At 50.3% G+C, this 20,221-nt stretch overlaps 9 protein-coding genes across 9 annotated transcripts; 4 read left to right on the top strand and 5 right to left on the bottom strand.

Annotated features, from left to right (window-relative positions):
* Positions 1 to 124: 124 nt before the first annotated feature.
* AFUA_4G07150 (cytochrome c oxidase VIIc family protein) lies at positions 125 to 637 on the bottom strand (the record flags this gene model as incomplete). The annotated part of the gene is made up of 2 exons (XM_747018.1): positions 125 to 387; positions 451 to 637. The coding sequence occupies 2 exons, from the start codon at positions 635 to 637 to the stop codon at positions 125 to 127; spliced, it is 450 nt and encodes a 149-aa protein (XP_752111.1).
* Positions 638 to 883: 246 nt separating this feature from the next.
* Positions 884 to 4,806, top strand: AFUA_4G07160 (ATP-dependent RNA helicase MTR4). Its single transcript, XM_747017.2, has 6 exons — positions 884 to 1,759; positions 1,817 to 1,907; positions 1,961 to 3,022; positions 3,079 to 3,674; positions 3,739 to 4,304; positions 4,374 to 4,806. Exons 1-6 carry the CDS (start codon positions 1,007 to 1,009, stop codon positions 4,552 to 4,554), a joined length of 3,249 nt encoding a protein of 1,082 aa, XP_752110.1. The 5' UTR covers positions 884 to 1,006; the 3' UTR covers positions 4,555 to 4,806.
* Positions 4,807 to 4,905: 99 nt separating this feature from the next.
* sts1 (cut8/STS1 family protein) lies at positions 4,906 to 6,885 on the top strand. The gene is made up of 2 exons (XM_747016.2): positions 4,906 to 5,211; positions 5,267 to 6,885. Exons 1-2 carry the CDS (start codon positions 5,139 to 5,141, stop codon positions 6,130 to 6,132), a joined length of 939 nt encoding a protein of 312 aa, XP_752109.1. The 5' UTR covers positions 4,906 to 5,138; the 3' UTR covers positions 6,133 to 6,885.
* A 53-nt stretch (positions 6,886 to 6,938) lies between these two features.
* AFUA_4G07180 (DUF3984 domain-containing protein) lies at positions 6,939 to 8,880 on the bottom strand. The gene is made up of 2 exons (XM_747015.2): positions 8,459 to 8,880; positions 6,939 to 8,402 (listed from the first exon to the last, which is right to left on the bottom strand). Exons 1-2 carry the CDS (start codon positions 8,636 to 8,638, stop codon positions 7,233 to 7,235), a joined length of 1,350 nt encoding a protein of 449 aa, XP_752108.2. The 5' UTR covers positions 8,639 to 8,880; the 3' UTR covers positions 6,939 to 7,232.
* A 29-nt stretch (positions 8,881 to 8,909) lies between these two features.
* argB (ornithine carbamoyltransferase) lies at positions 8,910 to 10,424 on the bottom strand. The gene is made up of 2 exons (XM_747014.2): positions 10,235 to 10,424; positions 8,910 to 10,147 (listed from the first exon to the last, which is right to left on the bottom strand). Exon 2 carries the CDS (start codon positions 10,102 to 10,104, stop codon positions 8,989 to 8,991), a length of 1,116 nt encoding a protein of 371 aa, XP_752107.1. The 5' UTR covers positions 10,105 to 10,147; positions 10,235 to 10,424; the 3' UTR covers positions 8,910 to 8,988.
* A 28-nt stretch (positions 10,425 to 10,452) lies between these two features.
* Positions 10,453 to 13,593, top strand: AFUA_4G07200 (uncharacterized protein; the record flags this gene model as incomplete). Its single annotated transcript, XM_077804585.1, has 5 exons — positions 10,453 to 11,457; positions 11,533 to 12,489; positions 12,545 to 12,859; positions 12,922 to 13,100; positions 13,252 to 13,593. Exons 1-5 carry the CDS (start codon positions 10,662 to 10,664, stop codon positions 13,591 to 13,593), a joined length of 2,589 nt encoding a protein of 862 aa, XP_077660731.1. The 5' UTR covers positions 10,453 to 10,661.
* Positions 13,594 to 14,013: 420 nt separating this feature from the next.
* On the bottom strand, positions 14,014 to 15,148 carry AFUA_4G07210 (acetolactate synthase regulatory subunit; the record flags this gene model as incomplete). The annotated part of the gene is made up of 2 exons (XM_747012.2): positions 14,257 to 15,148; positions 14,014 to 14,194 (listed from the first exon to the last, which is right to left on the bottom strand). The coding sequence occupies exons 1-2, from the start codon at positions 15,057 to 15,059 to the stop codon at positions 14,014 to 14,016; spliced, it is 984 nt and encodes a 327-aa protein (XP_752105.1). The 5' UTR covers positions 15,060 to 15,148.
* A 209-nt stretch (positions 15,149 to 15,357) lies between these two features.
* Positions 15,358 to 18,033, top strand: AFUA_4G07220 (KH domain-containing protein). Its single transcript, XM_077804586.1, has 9 exons — positions 15,358 to 15,918; positions 15,990 to 16,069; positions 16,140 to 16,301; positions 16,499 to 16,520; positions 16,597 to 16,649; positions 16,715 to 16,879; positions 16,931 to 17,139; positions 17,196 to 17,724; positions 17,779 to 18,033. Exons 1-9 carry the CDS (start codon positions 15,705 to 15,707, stop codon positions 17,800 to 17,802), a joined length of 1,458 nt encoding a protein of 485 aa, XP_077660732.1. The 5' UTR covers positions 15,358 to 15,704; the 3' UTR covers positions 17,803 to 18,033.
* Positions 18,034 to 18,035: 2 nt separating this feature from the next.
* Positions 18,036 to 20,120, bottom strand: AFUA_4G07230 (putative RecQ family helicase RecQ). The gene is made up of 4 exons (XM_747010.2): positions 19,990 to 20,120; positions 19,803 to 19,921; positions 19,686 to 19,720; positions 18,036 to 19,615 (listed from the first exon to the last, which is right to left on the bottom strand). Exons 1-4 carry the CDS (start codon positions 20,067 to 20,069, stop codon positions 18,233 to 18,235), a joined length of 1,617 nt encoding a protein of 538 aa, XP_752103.1. The 5' UTR covers positions 20,070 to 20,120; the 3' UTR covers positions 18,036 to 18,232.
* Between the last annotated feature and the right edge of the window lie 101 nt (positions 20,121 to 20,221).

Consider the following 20,221-nt stretch of genomic DNA (forward strand, 5'->3'; position numbering starts at 1 on the left):
TTTTTATTTTCGGACGGACAAGAGTGAACGCTCGACCAATGACTTCATCCATATTCTAACGGGCATCAACCCATCTACCACAATCCGCTACAACCAACGACTACGAGGATCGGAAGAAATTATTTCAATAGACCGCAAAGAACTGCTGCCCTGGCCATTGAATTCTGAACTTTGTACATAATACCAAAGCTTCAAGTATAGAATACATTTCCCGCCATTTCCCAGTGCCCAAGGATGCCGAGGCACGAGCACTTTCACCGTAAGCGAGCTCCCTAACGGGTCTTGTAGGTTTGCCAAACTGTATAGGAGCACTGTTAGAATATATGATACTGCATTTGGCTACTGAGAACGTACCAGCAATGGCGAAGGGAGCACCGAAACCGGTGACTACATTCAAAAGTCAGCGTGATTCATGGCCTGCATCGCGGACAATCACTTGGAAGTACGAACTCATGAAAGCCCAGTATCTCCAGAAGAAGTACTTGGTCAGAGGGTTGAAGGGAATGTTGGAGCGAGGGCCCTCAGCGTAGTGGTACGGACTGGCGAACTGGGCCCGGGTGGTGGAAAAGCCACGACGGACGACGAAGGAAGTGGCCATTCTGGCGCGGAGAGCAGAAGCGGCGTTCATCTTGAACATGCTAGTCAGAATGAATTGAAAGGAGAGTTAGTTAAAAAGTAACAATTACACACCTTGAGGGAAGCAGGAGACACGATACCGTCGAAGGAACCCGATAATGGACCACCCGGAAAGGAAGAGGATGAGTGGAATGATACAGCTTCGGCGGCTCCCCGGGACCGCAATCACGTGACTATTTCACCGAAGCGGCAGGTTTTGCCGGCGGTGATAGCAGTTTGCTCAAAAAAACTGTTTCTGCCCAATCACACGCCGCCTTCCTCAGAAGGAACATTGAAATTTCTCGGTCGATCGCAGAGAGCGACAGACGTCTCGGCTCAACTTGGCCTTAGTCTTTGCCATCTGTGGCTGATCCTGGAGTTTGTCTCGATCATGGATGAACTCTTTGATGTTTTCGAAGACCAGCCTCAAGCGGCAGCCAAGGTCACCGATGTCGCACCCAAGCGGCCCAAGAAGGACAAGAGCAAGAAGCGTCAGGTAAATGGCGATGTGAAGGAAAATGGCGCAGCGACAGAGCCCAAGGAGGATATTGAGATTCCCGATGCGCCAACTGGAGAACTCGCGGATGGGGAACAGGCTGAAGCGCCTGCGACCGAGAACAACGAGCAACAGCCTGATGCGAAACGTCCACGACTGGAGAAGGAACCGCAACCTGTATTAGCAGACGAATTCGAGACGGCGCAGGAGCGTGAGGTTGCAGCATCTGCAGGTCTACAAGCCGCAAAGGAAACAACTTCGGTCAAGTTGTCGCACCAGGTTCGGCATCAAGTCGCCATTCCGCCCAACTATCCATATGTACCAATCTCGCAACACAAGCCGCCTGAGAACCCTGCGAGGGTATGGCCGTTCACGCTCGATCCGTTCCAGCAAGTTGCCGTTGCATCCATACAGAGAGAGGAAAGTGTTCTAGTCTCGGCTCATACCAGTGCCGGTAAGACGGTAGTTGCGGAGTACGCCATCGCGCAAAGTCTGAAGAACAACCAAAGAGTCATCTACACAAGTCCTATAAAGGCTTTAAGTAACCAAAAATACCGAGAGTTTGCGGCAGAATTTGGGGATGTTGGTTTAATGACAGGAGATGTCACTATCAACCCAACAGCGACCTGTCTGGTCATGACAACAGAGGTAGGCCGCCATGACTCTTCAAGCGCATCCTGGATGTTTGCCGACTCATGTGCCTAGATTCTCAGGTCCATGTTGTACCGCGGTTCAGAGATTATGCGCGAAGTTGCATGGGTCATTTTTGACGAGATTCATTACATGCGTGATGCCAGTAAGTCATCGGGAGTACTGCTGAGCCTGAGAAGCTACTAACAGCTATGGCAGTTCGAGGCGTGGTTTGGGAAGAGACTATCATCTTGCTACCGGACAAGGTCAGATATGTATTCTTGTCGGCGACAATTCCCAATGCTATGCAGTTCGCCGAATGGATCGTCAAGATGCACAACCAACCCTGCCACGTCGTATATACTGATTTCAGACCTACTCCTCTACAACACTACTTCTTCCCCGCGGGTGGCGAGGGGATCTTCCTCGTCGTTGACGAAAAAGGAGCGTTCCGCGAAGAGAACTTCCAAAAGGCAATGGGCAGTATCGCAGACAAGAAGGGAGATGACCCGTCCGATGCTATGGCCAAGAGGAAGGGAAAGGGTAAAGACAAGAGGTTGAATAAGGGCGGAAATGAAGGCCCGAGCGACATTTACAAGATCGTGAAAATGATCATGCTGAAGAACCTCAATCCCGTCATTGTCTTCAGTTTCAGCAAACGTGAATGCGAGGCATGCGCTCTCAAGATGAGTACTTTGGCTTTCAATGATGATTCGGAGAAGGAAATGGTATCCAAGGTTTTCAACAGCGCTATCGAGATGCTTTCCGAAGAAGACAGGAATCTGCCTCAAATTCAAAACATTCTTCCTCTGCTCCGGAGAGGTATCGGTGTCCACCATTCTGGGTTGCTTCCTATTCTCAAAGAGACCATTGAGATTCTCTTCCAAGAAGGACTTATCAAGGTGCTCTTCGCGACAGAAACATTCTCAATCGGTCTGAACATGCCTGCGAAGACTGTAGTTTTCACGAGCGTCCGGAAATTTGACGGTTTTAGCCAACGCTGGGTAACGCCGTCCGAATTCGTCCAGATGTCTGGCCGAGCTGGTCGAAGAGGTCTTGATGACCGCGGTATCGTGATCATGATGGTTGGTGAAGAGATGGATCCTGCGGTGGCGAAGGAGATTGTGCGTGGAGAGCAGGATAGGCTCAACTCGGCTTTCCATTTGGGTTACAATATGATACTGAACCTGATGCGTGTGGAAGGCATCTCGCCCGAGTTCATGCTCGAGAGATGCTTCTACCAATTCCAAAACACGGCTGGTGTTGCCGACCTTGAGAAACGTATGCTTAATCGCTTGATAACAGGAAGGAGGATATTTGTGCTAACCCTATTGCAGAACTCCAGGAATTTGAAGAAAAGAGGGCCAACATGACCATTCCTGACGAAGGCACCATTCGCGAATACTACGAACTAAGGACGCAGCTCGACAAGTATGCAGATGACATACAGGCAGTCATCAGCCACCCAGATTATTCTTTGCCATTTATGTTACCAGGTCGTTTAGTGCACATCAAGCACAAAGACAAAGACTTCGGATGGGGTGTGGTTGTCAATTACAAGCAACGGAAGCCACCAAAGAATTCAACGGAGGAGATTCCTCGTGACAAGAGGTATGTCGTCGATGTTTTGCTCAATATTGCCGAAGGGCCGTCTGTGGCCACAAAAACGTTTGAGGAGTTACCGTCGGGAGTCAGGCCAGTGAAAGAAGGGGAAAACTCTCGGATGGAGGTCGTTCCAGTCCTTACCGAATGCATCCGTGCCATCTCGCATATACGCATGAAACTTCCCAAAGACCTGAACCCAAAAGAGGCGAAAAACGGCGTTAAGAAATCTCTTGCTGAGATCCATAAGCGGTTCCCTGATGGCATTGCTACACTTGACCCGATTGAGGATATGAATATCAAGGACGAAAGTTTCAAGAAACTACTCAGGGTAAGACCATATATTTTCTTCTGCATTTACTTTGTATTTTGTGCATGGCTGACTATCATCACAGAAAGTGGAGGTCCTCGAGTCTCGTTTGCTTTCCAACCCACTGCACAACTCACCCCGCCTACCAGAACTTTATGAGCAATATTCCGAGAAGGTAGAGTTGGGGACGAAGATAAAGGAGACGAAGAAGAAGATTTCCGAGGCTATGTCCATCATGCAGCTTGATGAGCTCAAGTGCCGTAAGCGGGTACTTCGTCGGTTCGGTTTCATCAACGAGGCCGAAGTCGTGCAGTTGAAGGCACGAGTCGCCTGCGAGATCAGCACGGGAGATGAGCTCATGCTCAGCGAGCTTCTTTTCAACGGTTTCTTCAACAAACTTACTCCGGAACAGATCGCTGCTGTATTGAGTGTATTCGTTTTCGAGGAGAAGTCCAAAGAAACTCCTGCTCTCACGCGGGACGAGCTGGCGAAGCCCCTAAAGGAAATCCAAGCGCAGGCCCGGATAGTTGCCAAGGTCTCTCAAGAATCCAAGCTGGCTGTGAACGAGGAGGAATATGTAAACAGTTTCCACTGGGAGCTTATGGAGGTCATCTACGAATGGGCGAACGGCAAGTCCTTTGCTGATATCTGGTACGTCGTCTATCTGTCGGCGCTCTCGAGTCAAAGTCCACTTCAAAAATTAACTTGCCTGTCTCATAGTGGAATGACCGATGTTTATGAAGGATCCTTGATCCGGGTCTTCCGTCGATTGGAGGAGTGTCTCCGTCAGATGGCACAAGCCTCCAAGGTTATGGGTAATGAGGAACTCGAGAGCAAATTTGAGGAAGCTCTGACTAAGGTGCGCAGGGACATTGTGGCCGCACAGTCCCTGTACTTGTAAATATCGTTTTCTTTCTTTTTAATATCTCATGACCTCTGCGAGGGAGCATGTATGTGTCGTGTGGTCGCAGTCGTTTTGGAGGTCTCGCATTTCCCTGGCGTCGGAAATGAAAAGAAGGATTTCATATTTTGATTCTGTCTACTCGAATGGACGACATATGTTTGTATGATTTTGTCAACGTGTTCTCAAGCTTCCATCCACCAAATATAATAGTAGAAATCAAACCTCGTCCCCTGAAACATCACTTGTAATGACCGTGGATGGTGTCATGGACCAGGAACCTGCGCAGTCGGCTTGCGTTGCCTCCCGCAACCGCCTGCAAAGTGCAAGTCCACCGCTTTTCTTTCTTTCGCCCTTCCCCACCACTCACCTCACCTCACCTCAACTCAACTCGTCCTTACATCCTCGCTCTCTTCCTCTTTCCTTTTCCTAATTCTCCATCTTTTCTTTTCCCTTTGAAATCTTGTCTTTTCCTTGATATATCCCTCTTTCCTTGCCTCCTGCTTTCTTGTGCTCGAAATCCTTGTTTCCCTCCACCTCCGAGAGATCGGTACTTCTGCGCCATCAACTGTTTGTGACCCATCATGAACAGCTTGGTGGCTACACCTGTGCCTCCACACTTCTACGAGTATTCTCGCCTCTCCTCTCCACATCCGAGTAAGTTACTTTTGGGCTTTACAGGGTCGATATATGGAGCTGACGACTATTCCAGTGTCTACCCCTACTCATACGCCCATCAACCGTAAACGGAAAGCCGATGATGATGGCAATGATCACGATGGACGGATGTCAGCTTCTCCCACCAACTCCCCCGCCTTCACTCCTCGATCTCTTCCGGCTCCTCGGTCCTTCAAACGGTCCCGCCCCAACGTCTCTGGCAGACCACTCTCCCTCCCTCGACTGTTGGAGACCCTCGACACAGATGCCTTGAGGGGGATACTACGGTCAATGTGCGAACGTCACCCGGCTTTGGCTGACGAAGTGATCCACACGTCCCCACGCCCGAGTGTTTCCTCTGCTCTTCAGGTTCTACGCAATTACCAATCGACTCTGCAAAACTCATTTCCGCTAGGCGGCAATCCTGAGTCGGACTATGCCTACAACCGTGTCCGACAGCCGCTGGGGAATCTGCTGGATGCTCTGAGTGATTTCACGCCTCATTTCTTGCCGCCACATGAAACTCAAGCGTCCGTGTCTCTGAGTTATCTGGACGGGGCTACAGATATCATTCACGCATTGCCACGATGGCACTCACCACAGAACAACATAGAGCGGGACTCTGCATATGATGAAATCTGCAAGGCATGGATTCTGGTAATCCGAGAGGCGGCAAAGCGTGGTGGCGGAATTCAGCTACAGTATGGTGGATGGGATCAGAAATTGGCGAAACATAACCAGAATGCGGGCGGTCGACTTCAGGCTGCCGTTAACGAGCTTGGTAACAGCTTGGGTTGGATGCACGGCCCAGACTCCCAAGGCTATGGAAGTTCGACCGGTGGGGATCTTGTCTCGGTCCGAGAACAGTTACTTTCCGGCACTTACGGTTTGGGAACTCCCGTCAAGGTTGGACCCTGGTAAAGAAACAATTTTTGCAGTCTTGCTCGTCCGATACACCCTTGCGACGGCGTTGCGGTTTTTTACTCGTCATTTTCGATAGCTACTGTCAGATTACTCGACCGTACACACCAACATATGATACGATCACGATACCTATTGCATGAATTAGAGAGTTGAGGATCTCCTGACGTTTACAGTTTGCAAAGGGATACTGCGCTTTATTTATTGTGTCATATTTCCGAAAACCAGGCTCGCCGTCTTATTTTATCGTTACCTAGAGAGAGCACAAGACTACAGGGATTACTTCTGTTATCGCGTCTTTCTTGCCCGTCAAGCTACATCATAACACCACCGACACGAATCTTCACAAGCCTCTTCCCTTCCCGTCTTTCATTTTGCTCACTTTTCCTTCTCATTTCTGTTTCTATTCTGCTACGGCCGCCTTCTTTAGCCTGGATTTTTGCGCCATTTGACGGCAATCATTTCCCCTATGTCCGCTACCTGTCTTCTATACCCTTTGCCCATTCCTTTTCTCGCTCTTCTTGATCATACTGGCGGCTGAAACTTGGTATCATCTTCAATTGCGGTGGCTTCGATCATATTCTGGATTATTATGTCAGGTGGGCCGGCCATGTGTCAAGTAAAAGATGCCGATGCTCTCAATCCGTGCATGGTTAGCCTGCTCGGGGTTTAATAAGTCGCATTCACAATGCGTAGACAAGCTTTTTTAAACAGCAGAATGAATTGTCGCCGCGCAGCAGTGTGGAACTTCCGACGCATTCTAGACTTGTAGTGGCCCAGCCACGTGTCGGTATGGGCACTGGCTTCTTGCGCACAAAAGAGAGTTAAATAATGGATCTAGAGGTTGAGACGGAATAGAAGGGAAATGACCGTGGAAAGCTTGTAACATTAGTCGTATACTTAGAATGAATCTGCAGAATCTTAGTTGATTATTGAGTTGGATGAGTGCAATTCGATGTTAAAGTAAACGAGGATACTCCGGATTATCTAGAAGCCACGTTTGTACTCAAATTTTCAAGAATTTATGCGTGATGCTCGAGTCGACAAAAGAAGCAATGCATGACAAGATTGCACAATGTGGAAATTGTGTTTTGTAAGACTCATGATAGTGCACGCTTCATGACACGGAGGAACCACCCGACATCCGCCCAGCCTCCATTCTCCCCTGGCTTCTCCACCACAGTCGAAGCTATAGATTCGTCAGCTGACACGCTAGCATTGTCGTCGGTCAATTCAGCCGCAGAAGAGTGATCATCGCGGACACTATCGTTGTCTGGAGATGAGTCCGGATGCTTTGCTAGCTCGGCGGACTGGACATTTGCAGAAAGAGGTAGATCTTCGACACCGAATAGTGTCCACTCAACCATCCGATCGATCCAACCTCCCAGACCGAACCCTCGCTCCCGAGTCAAACGCTGCAGTTCCTGCTCGTCGATCTCGTCCTCCGAGTCGGACTCCTCGTCCGAGGCCGAGGCATACCCGTCCTCGAATTGCTGAATGAATGCCATTTCCGCGCGGATACGCTCATCCACAAAGTCAGGGATGAAATGGCGTGTCTCCTCGTGGGGACGGGTCGAGTCACGAGCATTCGATCCTGATCTAGTGGGGAGCGCATCGAGGCTCGTCATAGCCAGATCGTGTCTGCTGTTCCTTCGACTTGCCGCACGGGATCCCCATCGCGAATGCGCGGCTGGTGTAGACCTCCCGGATCTCGACCGGCGGGCCAGAACTGGACTGTCGACATTTGTTTCCGAGACGAGGCTCGTTGAGCTCTCGCGCTTCACGAGCCAGCTCTGGCCTTTTTCCTCTCGGGTAGACGAAGCGAGCGCGATCCCGGCTCGAAGCATCCATTCTGCGTCTCGGCGTCCGGCCGACTCGGAGGGCTGATGCCGCGATGAGGATGTGTGCTTCTTCTTAGGTCCGTGAGCATGTTGGTGATGGTGGAGGGGTCGTGCGTCGTCCTGGCTCTGCAGGCTGCTGTCGCTGCGGTGGATACGACTTGAGCTCTTGCTTCGGGAGTGCAGACGGACTCGGGATCCGCTGCGGGAATAAGAGAGAACGCCGGGGGTCCCTGGAACGGAAAAGCTTGAGAGATAGGATGTCCGTGTCGAGGTGTCGGCAGATCGCTCATCTCGTGGTGAGAAATAGTCCTCTGGCTCTGTGTCGTCGTCGATAGGGAACCGATTTGTCAAAGGTGCGAGCGAGACATGGTTTAGTGAAGGATATGAGCGGCGGGATGGAAATCCGCTCCCGCTTTGAGATGCAGAACCCTGTGGAGCTTGAGTGAGTGGATAGAAGGAATACAGATGGAAGGAGAGACCCATACATCCATTTGATCTATTCCTGAGAGATCGATGAAACGGTTCTTGGCTGGAAGGGGACAACTTAACGAGCTCTTAGTAGCTTGCAAGCTTGAAGTATTATGGGATGATGTACTCTGTAGGTGAGGAGGTGCGGCAAGGATTCGCTTGACTGTCTTCTCCGCCCGAGCTATGACTGTTGGCATGTGAAAGTGGGCTCTGGGACTGACAGACCTTAGCTCTTGCGAGTGGCTTTTTGACTAGGATCGGATCGGATAGAGTGTATCATTGCAGGGACTGAACCTGGTGAATCGATATTCTTGGCTTCTGGCAGTTCTTTGTACAACCTCGTGACATGCTCCGGGGAAAGACCATCGATGAAGGATAACCTGGGGTAAATCTCCACATCTCCACTATACAACTACTATCCATAGTACATAGATAATCAGTAAGAAATATCACACTCTACACACAGATCTAGTTGGGACAGAATGGTATTCGATCAACCTTGCTAATTTGGTTTCGGCTTGCTTTTTCTATAGAAACCATTCGATTTTCATAGGATTTTCCCCTTGTTGACAACAAATGCCTCAATAGCAGAAATTGCGGCCCACAGCCGATTCTCTGCTTCAGGGAAGACTAAGGACCGCTGGCTGTAGAAGACTTCATCGTTCACTTCCTCCGGGTGACGGGGCAAGCAGTGCATAAATTTCCACCCTTCCTTAGCACCACCACGCTTGGCCAGGTCGGCTGTGATCTGGAAGCCTTCAAAGTCCTTGAGCCGCTTAATCGATTCTGCTTCCTGTCCCATGGATACCCAAGTGTCCGTGACCAGAACATCCGCTCCCTTGACAGCTTCCTCAGGAACATTGGTCTGGATGAGTTTCCCGGGGCTGGACACGCCTTCCCCGGCCTTCTCAATGATCTCCAGCATGTGCGCAGGAATCTCATAGCCCTTGGGCGTGGCAACGGCCAGGTCAATGCCCATCTTGGCTGCCGCGATAGCCATGTCAAACAAAACATTATTCGCATCGCCGACCCAGGCGATCTTCAGGCCCTCCAGGCCCAGACTGGAGAGACCATGAGCCTTGGGTGTGAACGTTTCGTGCATGGTCTGGAAATCGGCAATTGCTTGCAGCGGATGGAATGAGTCACAGAGAGCGTTAATCACAGGAACGGTTGAGTGCTTCGCGAGGTCGGCAACTTCGGCATGCTGGCCGACGCGAGCCACGATGCAAGAGACCATTGAAGAGACCACCACTGCCGTGTCGTATAGGGACTCATTAACACCCAGTTGGATGTCATCTTTTCCCAGAAACATCGGGTGGCCTCCCATCCGCACCACGGCACCCTCGGTCGAAATCCTAGTTCGAGTACTCCGTTTACTGAACATCATGGCTACGGTCTTCCCGTTCAGGGCTCCAAGGAGATTTTGAGGCACGGAGCCCGATTTGATCGAGCGTTTGTACGAAGACGCATTGCGGACGAGGGTAGCGAACTCGGTAGGTGTCAGATCGGCAATGGAGAGAAAATGGCGAGGTGCGAAAGGAGAGATAGGAGGGGTGGTCTGGGACGAATATTGTCGCAAGCCATTGAGGGAGACACGTTGACGCAAGTGTTGGCCGTTCAATGCGCCGAATCGGGCAGCAGCCAGTTTCAGACCACAAGCCATGGTGGATGAGGTTGAAATATGGAATTGAGAGAACCCAACGACGCTGTACGGAGTAAATTTGGCGGTATAGAAGTCAGTTGAAGGAATGACTCAGAGAAATTACCCAAAACAATTACACAGGCATACCTACCTGGGGATGATTTTATCGAAAATAAAAGCAGCCTAGTGTCTCCAATTATCGGATCGATTCATACCAGTTATTGAATAGCTGATGATGATAGTTGGCTAATCTATTGGACTGGTTGGTTGAGCTCCTCCACAACTGGGGATGGCCCTATCAGCATTCTACCGTATAATTGGGCTGTTGGCGGTGCTACGTACTTACGTCGTTGATCATCACGTTCCTTAGTCTATCCGATGCTTCAAGTATGGATACCTTACTTAACAGTCCATCAACTTATTCTTGTTCTGCTCTTCTTTGATCCTATTATTGTTATAGATTGCATCTTTCTATAGTACTTGTGTACATATCTTCTTTGTTTATCTCCTCAGATCTTTTGAATAGATTAGTCGTTCTATTGCCACGTTCGGCTGTCTTCCCCACTCCCCCAGCCATTATGGCTGACGAAGAACGCAGACCCCTGCTCAACGAGGGGACGTCTACGGATGGCTCGTCTTCTCACGCAGATCGACCGATTCGGCCATTCGAGTTGTCGTCAGAATCTACGCCTCTCTTGGTCCGTCGTGATGACGGTGATATTGTTGCGTACGGTACGGCGCCTCGGAGAGCATCAGCCTCATCGTCAGCGTTTGAGACTTCCAGTTTGCACAAGTATTCCAAGTGTTTGAGTGGCAGGATAAGATGGCAATGTCTCTGCGCGTTCGTCACGCTGACGGCTGTCATGTCCATCCTTGTATTCGCTTATGTGGCACCAGCAGTCGTGAAGGATTATGCAAAAGAAGCGGCAGTATTCAAACTCACGGATATTTCCATTAATTCGACCACCGAGGATGGCGTGCGAACCAGAATTCAAGGAAAATTTGTCTTGGATGCAGACCGCGTTCAGAAGCAGTCAGTCCGGACTCTAGGCCGGTTGGTCACTTGGATCAGCAGGGAAGTGGAAACGGGTCCGTCGGAGGTACAGGTCTACCTTCCGGACTATGGAGATATTCTCGCCGGCACGGCCTCTCTGCCCTCCATCAAAGTGAATGTCCAGAACGGTCATACGAACAGCCTTGATATCCTGGCGGATTTGGTCGCCGGCGACCTCATGGGTATTCGAGCAGTGGCGGACGATTGGATTGAAGGGAGACTTGGTCAGCTCAGGGTCAATGGAAAGGCCATTGTTCATCTCAAGTCTGGTATACTGAGCTTGGGTGAGCAAATACTGACTGACTCTGTGACATTCAAAGGTTATTTCCGTCTCCCCGCTGCTGCTGTTCTTAATCATTGATAGAGGGTTTCTCAGTCGCTGATACTGTCTATAGATAAAGACTTTCCTGCTTTGCCTGAGGTCAAAATCTTGAAGCTGAATGTCTATGACCTGGATATCCCTGACGGAAGTGGCGCATTGGCGTTTGACGTGTCGCTCGCTGCATCGATTGATTCTCCTTTGTCTCTGACAATACCCTCGCTCGGCTTTGAGCTGCTCGTACCGAATTGCTCGCCAGGGGACCACAACATCTTGGTAGCCGATGCGGTCACAAAGGAATTTCAGGTCCAACCTGGTGTCAGTGCTGTCTTAAATGTAGTTGGTACTATGCAAAGTCTCTCCGACGAATTGACAAGAGCGTGCCCCGGAAGAGAAGACTCGCCACTTGATTTTCTTGTCAAGAGTTATTTGAACGGCCGTCCAACTACGGTTTACATCCGTGGAGCTGATAATCCATCTCTGGAAACTCCACCCTGGCTTGCAGACATCTTGAAGGGTGTCACAGTACCAATGCCCTTCGCAGGACATGCTCTCGATAACCTAGTCAAGAACTACACGATGTCAGACGTGCATCTCAGTCTTCCAGATCCGTTCGCTGAACCAGACTCAGAGCAATCTCAACCAAGATTATCGGCCCTGGTCAAGGTGCTAGTTGCATTGCCGGAACAGATGAATTTGCACATTGACATCCCACATGTTCGTGCCAATGCTGATGTCTTCTACCATGGGGAAAAGCTTGGAGTCATGAATATTCCAAAGTGGCAGCCGGCCAATGCAAGTTATATCAACGATACAGACGGTTGCCCGGCGTTGCTCGTAAATTTTGCGATAAAAGATGCACCGCTAAATGTTACTAATGAAGATGCTTTGACCGAAATCCTTCAGTCTTTGATTTTTGAAAGAAAGCCGGTTGACCTACGAGTTGTTGCAGTGGTCGATGCGGAAGTTGCAACGAAACTTGGCCAGTTTCCTGTCAGAGGCATACCTGCCGAGGGGGCTGTTCAAGTCAAGCGTGAGTGCATTGGCAGGATACTTCCGAAAGAAACAGATCACTGATCACTGCTTAGCTCCGTTTTCTGGCACTTTCGATGAATTGATGCCACGGCTAGAGTCCATCGAAGTTGGACATACAACCGATTCTTCCATGCTGGTCAAAACGAGAATGAATGTCACCAATCCCACGAAATATTCAGCATCAGTGCCGTTTGCCGACTTTTTGATGTTGTACAACGGGACTAAGGTTGCCCATATCACAGCCTTAGACATCGCCGTGGCTTCAAAGTCAGATGCGACGGTTCGGGTCGATATCATGTGGGAGCCGTCGAAAGGAGGTCCGGATGGTGTAGAAGCAGGCCGAGAATTTTTATCGAAATGTGTCTCAGGTGAGATACATAAAAGACCTAAAATCATTCTTGTTATCGTTAAGGTTCTAACCAATGTCTAGGGTCCAACATTACCATGACGGTACAGGGTCATGAAGGCACTATCCCGGCGTTACCTAGATTGGGGCGAGCGTTATCAAAGTTAGGCTTCGAATTTCAACTCCCCAGGATGTCTATTCCCGGGTCACCCAAGGCACCCAACGGTGACAATGGGGACACTAGGTTCATTCAAGAAGCCACGGTACTACCTGCCTTGATAGGAGCCGTTTCCCCCCCATGAACGTTGAATTGGTTCTAGCATGCCACTTTTGGGCGATGTGACTTTTGGCATAGAGCCCATTGTTCTCGGGCCTTTTTTTTTAGACAGGCGACTAATCTACGTGTGATCTTAGCTGCACCTTTGGTCATCCACTGCCGAGTTCACCCTGTTTTCGCCTCTCCCGAGGACGCTGATAGACATCATGTCTGTGCAAGCCCACGCTTACTACGCGGAACACGAAGAGGTCGGTAGTATTAACTACTCCGTTCCTTTCCAGGTGCCCCCTGGAGTCTCGAAGACGCCCCGGTTGCCTGTCGAGATGAATCCGGATGGTATCGGTTACGATGCTCTGAAAAGAGCTCTGGGAGGTTCCCTTGAACTTGATGCAATGGCCACAGTCGGCGTTCGGGTAGGCCACTATACGGCCACAATTGACTATCACAGCAAGGGAATTCGGGCCAATGTGAAAATCTAATATGGAGTATTTGTCTTTGGGTTAAAGAACTTCATTTGGCGCTCTTGGGTATACAGTCGGCGTTTGGGTATGGGTTCTACTGCAAGGTGATGTGAGAACACGAGATTCTACAGTATGCTTTTCCTTCAGTACCTAGTCAGATTTGCTAGCAGACTATGGGTTGAGATGGCATTGAGTTGGAATTATACACGCGACTAGCGGAATGAATCAAATTCGAGGAAGAAAGCGCTAGGATATACAAGTAACAAGCACGAAGCCGGACATTGATCTCAGAATGAACCAATCAACTTGATATTCCCAGAAAAGAAGACATAACAATTATAAATTGTTACCAATGAACACGGTCAATTTCACCAGGCTTCGAGTTACAGCTAGAAGATTTGCATTTTACAGCAGACGATTGCGTATCGGGCATTGTAATTAACCAGGAGGAAGGGTGCTAGCATCGACAACATCGGCGGCCTCTTTCTCAAGCTCTTCGCTGGGCTCAGAAGAAAGAGGAGAACGAGGCAGGGCCATGAGACCAGTCCGCGTGGACTCGAGAATACCGAAGGGGCTGATAAGCTTCAGGAAGGAGTCAATACGAGAAGGCTTGGCGGAGCTGCCGAAATGTTAGCCGATGCTAGATCGTAGAACATAAACGAGTAGACTCAGAACGCTTACACTTCAACAATGCAGTTGTTGGTGCTGATGTCCAGAACCTTGCCGCCAAACTGATGAGTCAAGCGGGTGATGGCATCAAGATGCTCGTGCTTGTGTCTCAGTGCCTGACTGGGAGGCAGATGGCGAGGGTGAAACTCGGCCTTCTTGGCTTGCGCATCGCCAGCCTTGTTCTCCTTCTGCCCTTCCAGGGCGTCACCGGGAGTGGTGATCTCGCGGTGGTGCTGGAGCAGCTCCTCGAAGAACTCGGGGCCCAGGATGCTGACCTTGGCGAGCAAAAGCTCGCGCTGCACCAGGGCAGAGTCGGTGTAGTCGAGGACGGCCCAGACGGGGACAAGGTCGTCCAGCTGTCTGCGTGCTTGCTCGACGACACCGTCCTGGCCCTGCAGCACGATGGTCATGCGGGACAGATCCTCAACCTCGGTGTTGCAAACGACCAAGCTGTCGATGTTGAAGCCCCGGGCGGCCAGGATCCCAGACACGCGAGACAGCACACCGGGCTCATTCTGCACCAGGCAGTTCAGGATGTGACGCTTTGGAGGATTGGTCGGTGTGACAGGTGTCTCGTACAAAATTGACGAGACGGCCGTAGGGGCGTCCCATTGCGGGGAGGCATCGGAAACAGGCAAGGGGAGAGGCGAGCGACGATGCAAGGCCTTGTAGGCTAATGCCGAGGTCGAGCTGGACGAGGCTCTGGAAGCAGTAAATCGAGAAAGACTGGCTGCGACTCGGGAGGTTTTGGAAGACACCGCCAGAAATGGCATCGATGCTGCCGATGACAGCATCAGAGGGCGTCGGAAAGACATGGTCTCTCGATTTGACCTGCGACGAAGGCAGGCAAAACAAGAGAGGCTGATCCGACTCAGTGGAGTCTTTTTCTAGGGCGAGAGGGAATCGGTGTCGGTAGTCATAAATCGCATTTTATACTCGCGGCCTTCCGACGTCGGGGGCGCTGACTCAAGCCTGTGTATGTCACTTACAGGGTGACAATACCGCTAGACCTTCTTTAGACTAGCGGAAACATGGGAGGATGCGCACGGTCACATGACCTGGAGCTACTGCACATCGCCAACTTTCTATTCGTGTTTTTGTCCTCTAGGATAACTGAAGAATAACTTAGTCTGCTCAAATTTCGCAGAGCTGTGTCATAGCACTGGCTAGGTTGCGAACCGTTAAACCTCAGAGCTTACCAACCTCTAGATGCTCCTTGACTAAATCTCCCCTGCGATTCGCCATTTCTCCATACTCCGTACCGAAGAGAAAAAAAGTGTTCCGGCGGTGCTGGTTGTTGCACTAGTGCCCATTGGGCTGATCCTCTTAACTCCACCAAACCTTTTTGTTGCTTTTGGACTTCTAAGGCCTTCCTCTTAGGCTTGTTCTGGACCATCTTTATGTGATTGCGCCGTCCAGTCACAGCAAGACCTCCTCTTCCTTCATACCCATCTCCTATCATGGCTGACGACGAACGCCGTGCCAAACGCTCTCGCTTCGACCAGACGGAGCCGGAGCCGCGACGAGCTTCACGATTTGACCGTCGCTCTCGGTCTCCTTCTTCGCGACAGCCAGAATCTACTCGCACCCGCAGTCCTCTCAGTCGTGAACCCTTCAGCCCTGGCGCCGACGATTCAAGGAAATCAGGCTCTGTAGATCCTGCAGCTGCAGCAGGTATGGCCAACAAGCCGGCCTCAAACGTCTTTCTTTTACCACAGAAGCTGACAATATGGAAATCTGAACAGCTGCTGCAGCGGCCAAGATCAACGCCCAGTTGCAAGCCAAGAAAGGAATTCAGCACGTCGATGTCCCTCCCATACGTTCGGTGAGAGATCAAGACGGTCCTGTGCTTTTGATGCCACTCTTGCTTACTTGGTCCCGTGTATACTTTCTAGACTGCCAGTCCCGCACCGAATGCCGCTTCGCCGTCCTCCGCCTCGGACACTAAGAAGTTGAATACCGAAATCTATGTTGCTGACGGCGATTACATCAAAGACATTGAAATCAATGACCTGCGCAACCGCTACACGTTGACCAAGGGTTCCACCCAAAAGATGGTAATTATTCCTTTTTGCGTCTGCTGATATTCCAGGCACTGCAAGCCGGCTAGCGCTACAGCCGCGCATCTTGCTTTTCCCTTCCATCTTTGTTCTTCTTTTTCGTGGCCGTGGCTAAAGCTTACCCAAATCAAACCGTCCATAGCATCTCCCTTACCCTCATTTTCATCTGCTGACCTCCACTGCGTGACATCTAGATTAAAGACCAAACTGGCGCCGGTACGCCTTCATTCCACATTTATATCATTATGAAACTTTTGATCAAGAAGGAAGCTCATCAAGTCTTATTATCAAGATGTCACTACCCGAGGAAGCTATTATCCTGACAAGAGCATGGCCACCCCCGCAGTATGTGCCTATCCTTCCTCCATAGCCCCCCTTGTGTGTACTATTGCTAATAGGATTTTGTGTAGAACCCGCCGCTGTACCTCCACGTAACCAGCACGACCAAAGAAGGCCTCGAAAAGGCTGTGGCCCTGATCGACGAACTGATGCAGAAGGAGCTACCAAATCTCGTTGATGAGAGACGATTCCGCCGGCGTGAGCCGGATCAAGTTGAGCGCGATGAATACGGCCGTGTATGCTCTCGTTCACTTGTTCACATCTAAGAAGGCGCTAATTGCGTACAGCGTAAATGGCCCGAGGAACGGATTCCGGTTGACCTAGAACCGATCCCTGGATTCAATCTCCGCGCCCAAGTTGTCGGACAAGGAGGTGCATATGTGAAACACATTCAACAGAAGACTCGTTGCAAGGTGCAAATCAAGGGTCGTGGCTCCGGTTTCTTGGAACCAAGCACCGGCAGGGAAAGTGATGAGCCCATGTTTTTGCACGTAGCGTGAGTACAGTTTCAGTTTCCGTTCAGATTAGACTCGATTGACTGACTGAATAAAGTGGCCCCGACCCAAACGATGTTCAGGCTGCTAAGGAACTCTGTGAGGATCTTCTAGCTAATGTCAGGGAACAATATCAGCGCTTCAAGGACAATCCGCCTCAGCACAGCTATGGCGGATATGGCCAACGTGGCGGTGATCGTTATTATGGAGGCGGTTACGGCGGTGGTTACTCTAGCCAGCATAACCAGCAACACTCCAACTCACCCTCTGCCACGGCTAGTCCTGCACAGGCAACGTCAGGAACGTCGGGTGCTGCTGGTGCCGGAAGCCCGGCTGATTATAGCGCACAGTACGCGCAATATTACGGAGCTGACCCCTATGCGGCCTACGGTGGCTACCAGAATTATGTCGCATACTACCAGTACTACCAGCAGGCAGCTCAACAACAGCAACAACAACAACAGTCCTCCCAGTCCCAAAGTCCTGCCCCTCCACCACCACCTCCAGCTAGCGAGGCCCCGCCCCCACCACCTCCTGGCTCTGGCTCTCCCCCTCCGCCGCCTCCTGGCGGTGGCAGCTATAGTGCTGTAAGTATCAACTAATCTCAATGATGGTTATCTCGTACTAACATTACCATTCAGGTTCCACCACCTCCCGGTCTTTAGAGATATCATACCAAGGTCTCCGAGGACATCCACATGACATCACGGAGCAGTCACAATATGTCGAACGCTCACAAGGAAGGTAGTGCTGATTGTTGAAGGATAATTCTCAAAGTTCATGTCGTTTATTACAATAATGTCTTTTGGCAGTCAATCAATTAAGTGACGTTGGCCTTTAGCACTTGTAGATTATCACTGGAATTATGTCAATCTATACTCATTACAGACCTCGGCTTGATATCTGCAACATACTGATTAGTTGATAGCAAACTTCTAAGAATCTAGTATTTAATAGAGAAAACAAAAGACCAGCCAAAGATTATCTTTACAAATACCGTCCCCACAAAGCCACATACTCCGTCCTTCAGCAGATCCGAGTCATGTTCCGGTCCCTGCATGATCTAGAATACCAGAGATCACCAATAAAAGCACTCTAGTGGAGATCACTAAACATTCTTTGGGTATTCTGAACAAGGCTGCAGTCCATAAACGCTGAAGGGTCGCTTTGGGGGGGCATGCTCGCTTTTCGTTTTGCCAGCTCAACCGTGCCATACTTGCAAAAATCACATGCAAAGTCACAGGGGGACGAGGTCACTCCCTTGACATTGCGGCCTGCGACTTGGGACCCCATCATCTCGAGCTCCTGGTCCCCAAAGAAGTCCTTGATGAGTTCATGTCTGCATTGTGTCACTGTTTCGCAGTATCGGACAACCTGTTTGAAGCTCTGCAGTCGGGCACTGTGGCTCTGCAAGTTATGTACGGCTTTTGTAGACGAGTCTTGGTTTTCATTGCCCTTGTCGCCTTTAATACCAGCTCGAATCTTGGCGTTCTGGACGTCCTTGTACAGGCGGTCGAGCACCCGGTCTCGTTCCTGGGTGTTATAGTAGATGAGAGAGGCCGCGGCACGGCCGTCTCGGCCTGCACGGCCAGATTCTTGAACGAGACCCTCGAAGCTGCGAGGAGGAGTCCAGTGGACCACAAAACGAACGTGGGGATTATCAATGCCCATACCGAACGCGTTAGTCGCAACGATGATATAGAATGAAGGATGTGGGCCTTCATCTGCAGCCAAAGGCCTTGATGCGGTCCACTCAGTCTGCACACGATTCCTGTCTTCCGGAGAAAGGCCGGCGTGATAAGCTACTGCACGAATGCTTCCATCAGACACTTTCGTAAGAGCAGTGGCTAGCTGTTCAGCAATTATGCGGTAAGGCACGTAGACAATGCCGAAAATCGGGGGGAGTGCTGCGTCCTTAGCATCTAGCCTAGCTTCTCGTCGCGTTTGGATGGATTTCAACCACGAGTGGAGGTCGTTCAGTTGGAAGTTTTCGATTTCAAGCGGATCTTCTGCAAAATTTTCGAGGTATCTGATCTCATAGTGGATGTTCGGCCTAGCAGAGGGAGTGTTGAACAACTTCAGCCGAGCAGGCTCTAATCCAAGGATGTTGATGATATCTGCGCGCACACGTGGGGTCGCTGTGGCCGTGAAAGCACTTATTGGGACTGGTGGCTGGTTCAGATGACGCCTGAACCAAGAAAGCTGTTTGTATGCGGGACGAAAGTCGTGGCCCCATTCGCTAATACAATGTGCTTCATCAATTGCTATGCGGATCAACTCTCCCTGTGAATGCATAGTCTGAAGAGTCCGCCTGAACGCCACTGTCTGACATAATTCCGGCGTCACATACAAGAGACGTGTTCTCGGATGCCCAGAAAGGAGATCGTCTATAATAAGCCGTCTCTCAGCTAGAGGAGTCGTCGAGTTGATGGTGGATACTGCTACTCCCAGATCCTGAAGTGCATTCACTTGATCTGTCTATTGGAGGACATGTCTTAATGGACTGCGCAGATTGAAAGGCTGGGAACGGCTGAAGAGAGCTACTCACCATCAAAGCGAGCAGAGGACAAACCACAACAGTAACTGTCGATGAAAAGAATAAGTAATCAAAGGAAATGCCTTAGTGAAAATGTCAATTTCGTCAACTGGTGGAGGGTGGACCAACCGCCATGACTGAGGACAGCAGGCAGCTGGAAGCACAAGCTCTTTCCAAAGGATGTCGATGCCTGCAAAAAAACATCATGACCCTCAACCGCAGCTGTTATAACGTCGCGTTGAAGAGGACTGGTATCAAGGTGTGGCATGTCAGTGTCATCCTAAGTCCTTGCAGCAGTGGCATTCCAGCAACTTACCGAAATGATTCCTTACGGAAGACACGCTGCAAGTAGAAATCCAAGTCTACTTTACGGCGCTGTAATCCGCCGTTAAGCATCTCTGCATCGTTAAGACAAATAGTAAATTCAGAACAGATTGCGAATGATTGTTTGGCCAAATTATCTCGATCCACGCGTCGACGCGAAGACGCTGCCAATAAGGACACGCGATATCACGTGATCAATATATGGCTTTACATATGTTGATACT

The sequence above is a fragment of the Aspergillus fumigatus genome, chromosome 4, assembly GCF_000002655.1.
Source record: "Aspergillus fumigatus Af293 chromosome 4, whole genome shotgun sequence".
NCBI classification, from domain to species: Eukaryota; Fungi; Ascomycota; class Eurotiomycetes; order Eurotiales; family Aspergillaceae; genus Aspergillus; species Aspergillus fumigatus.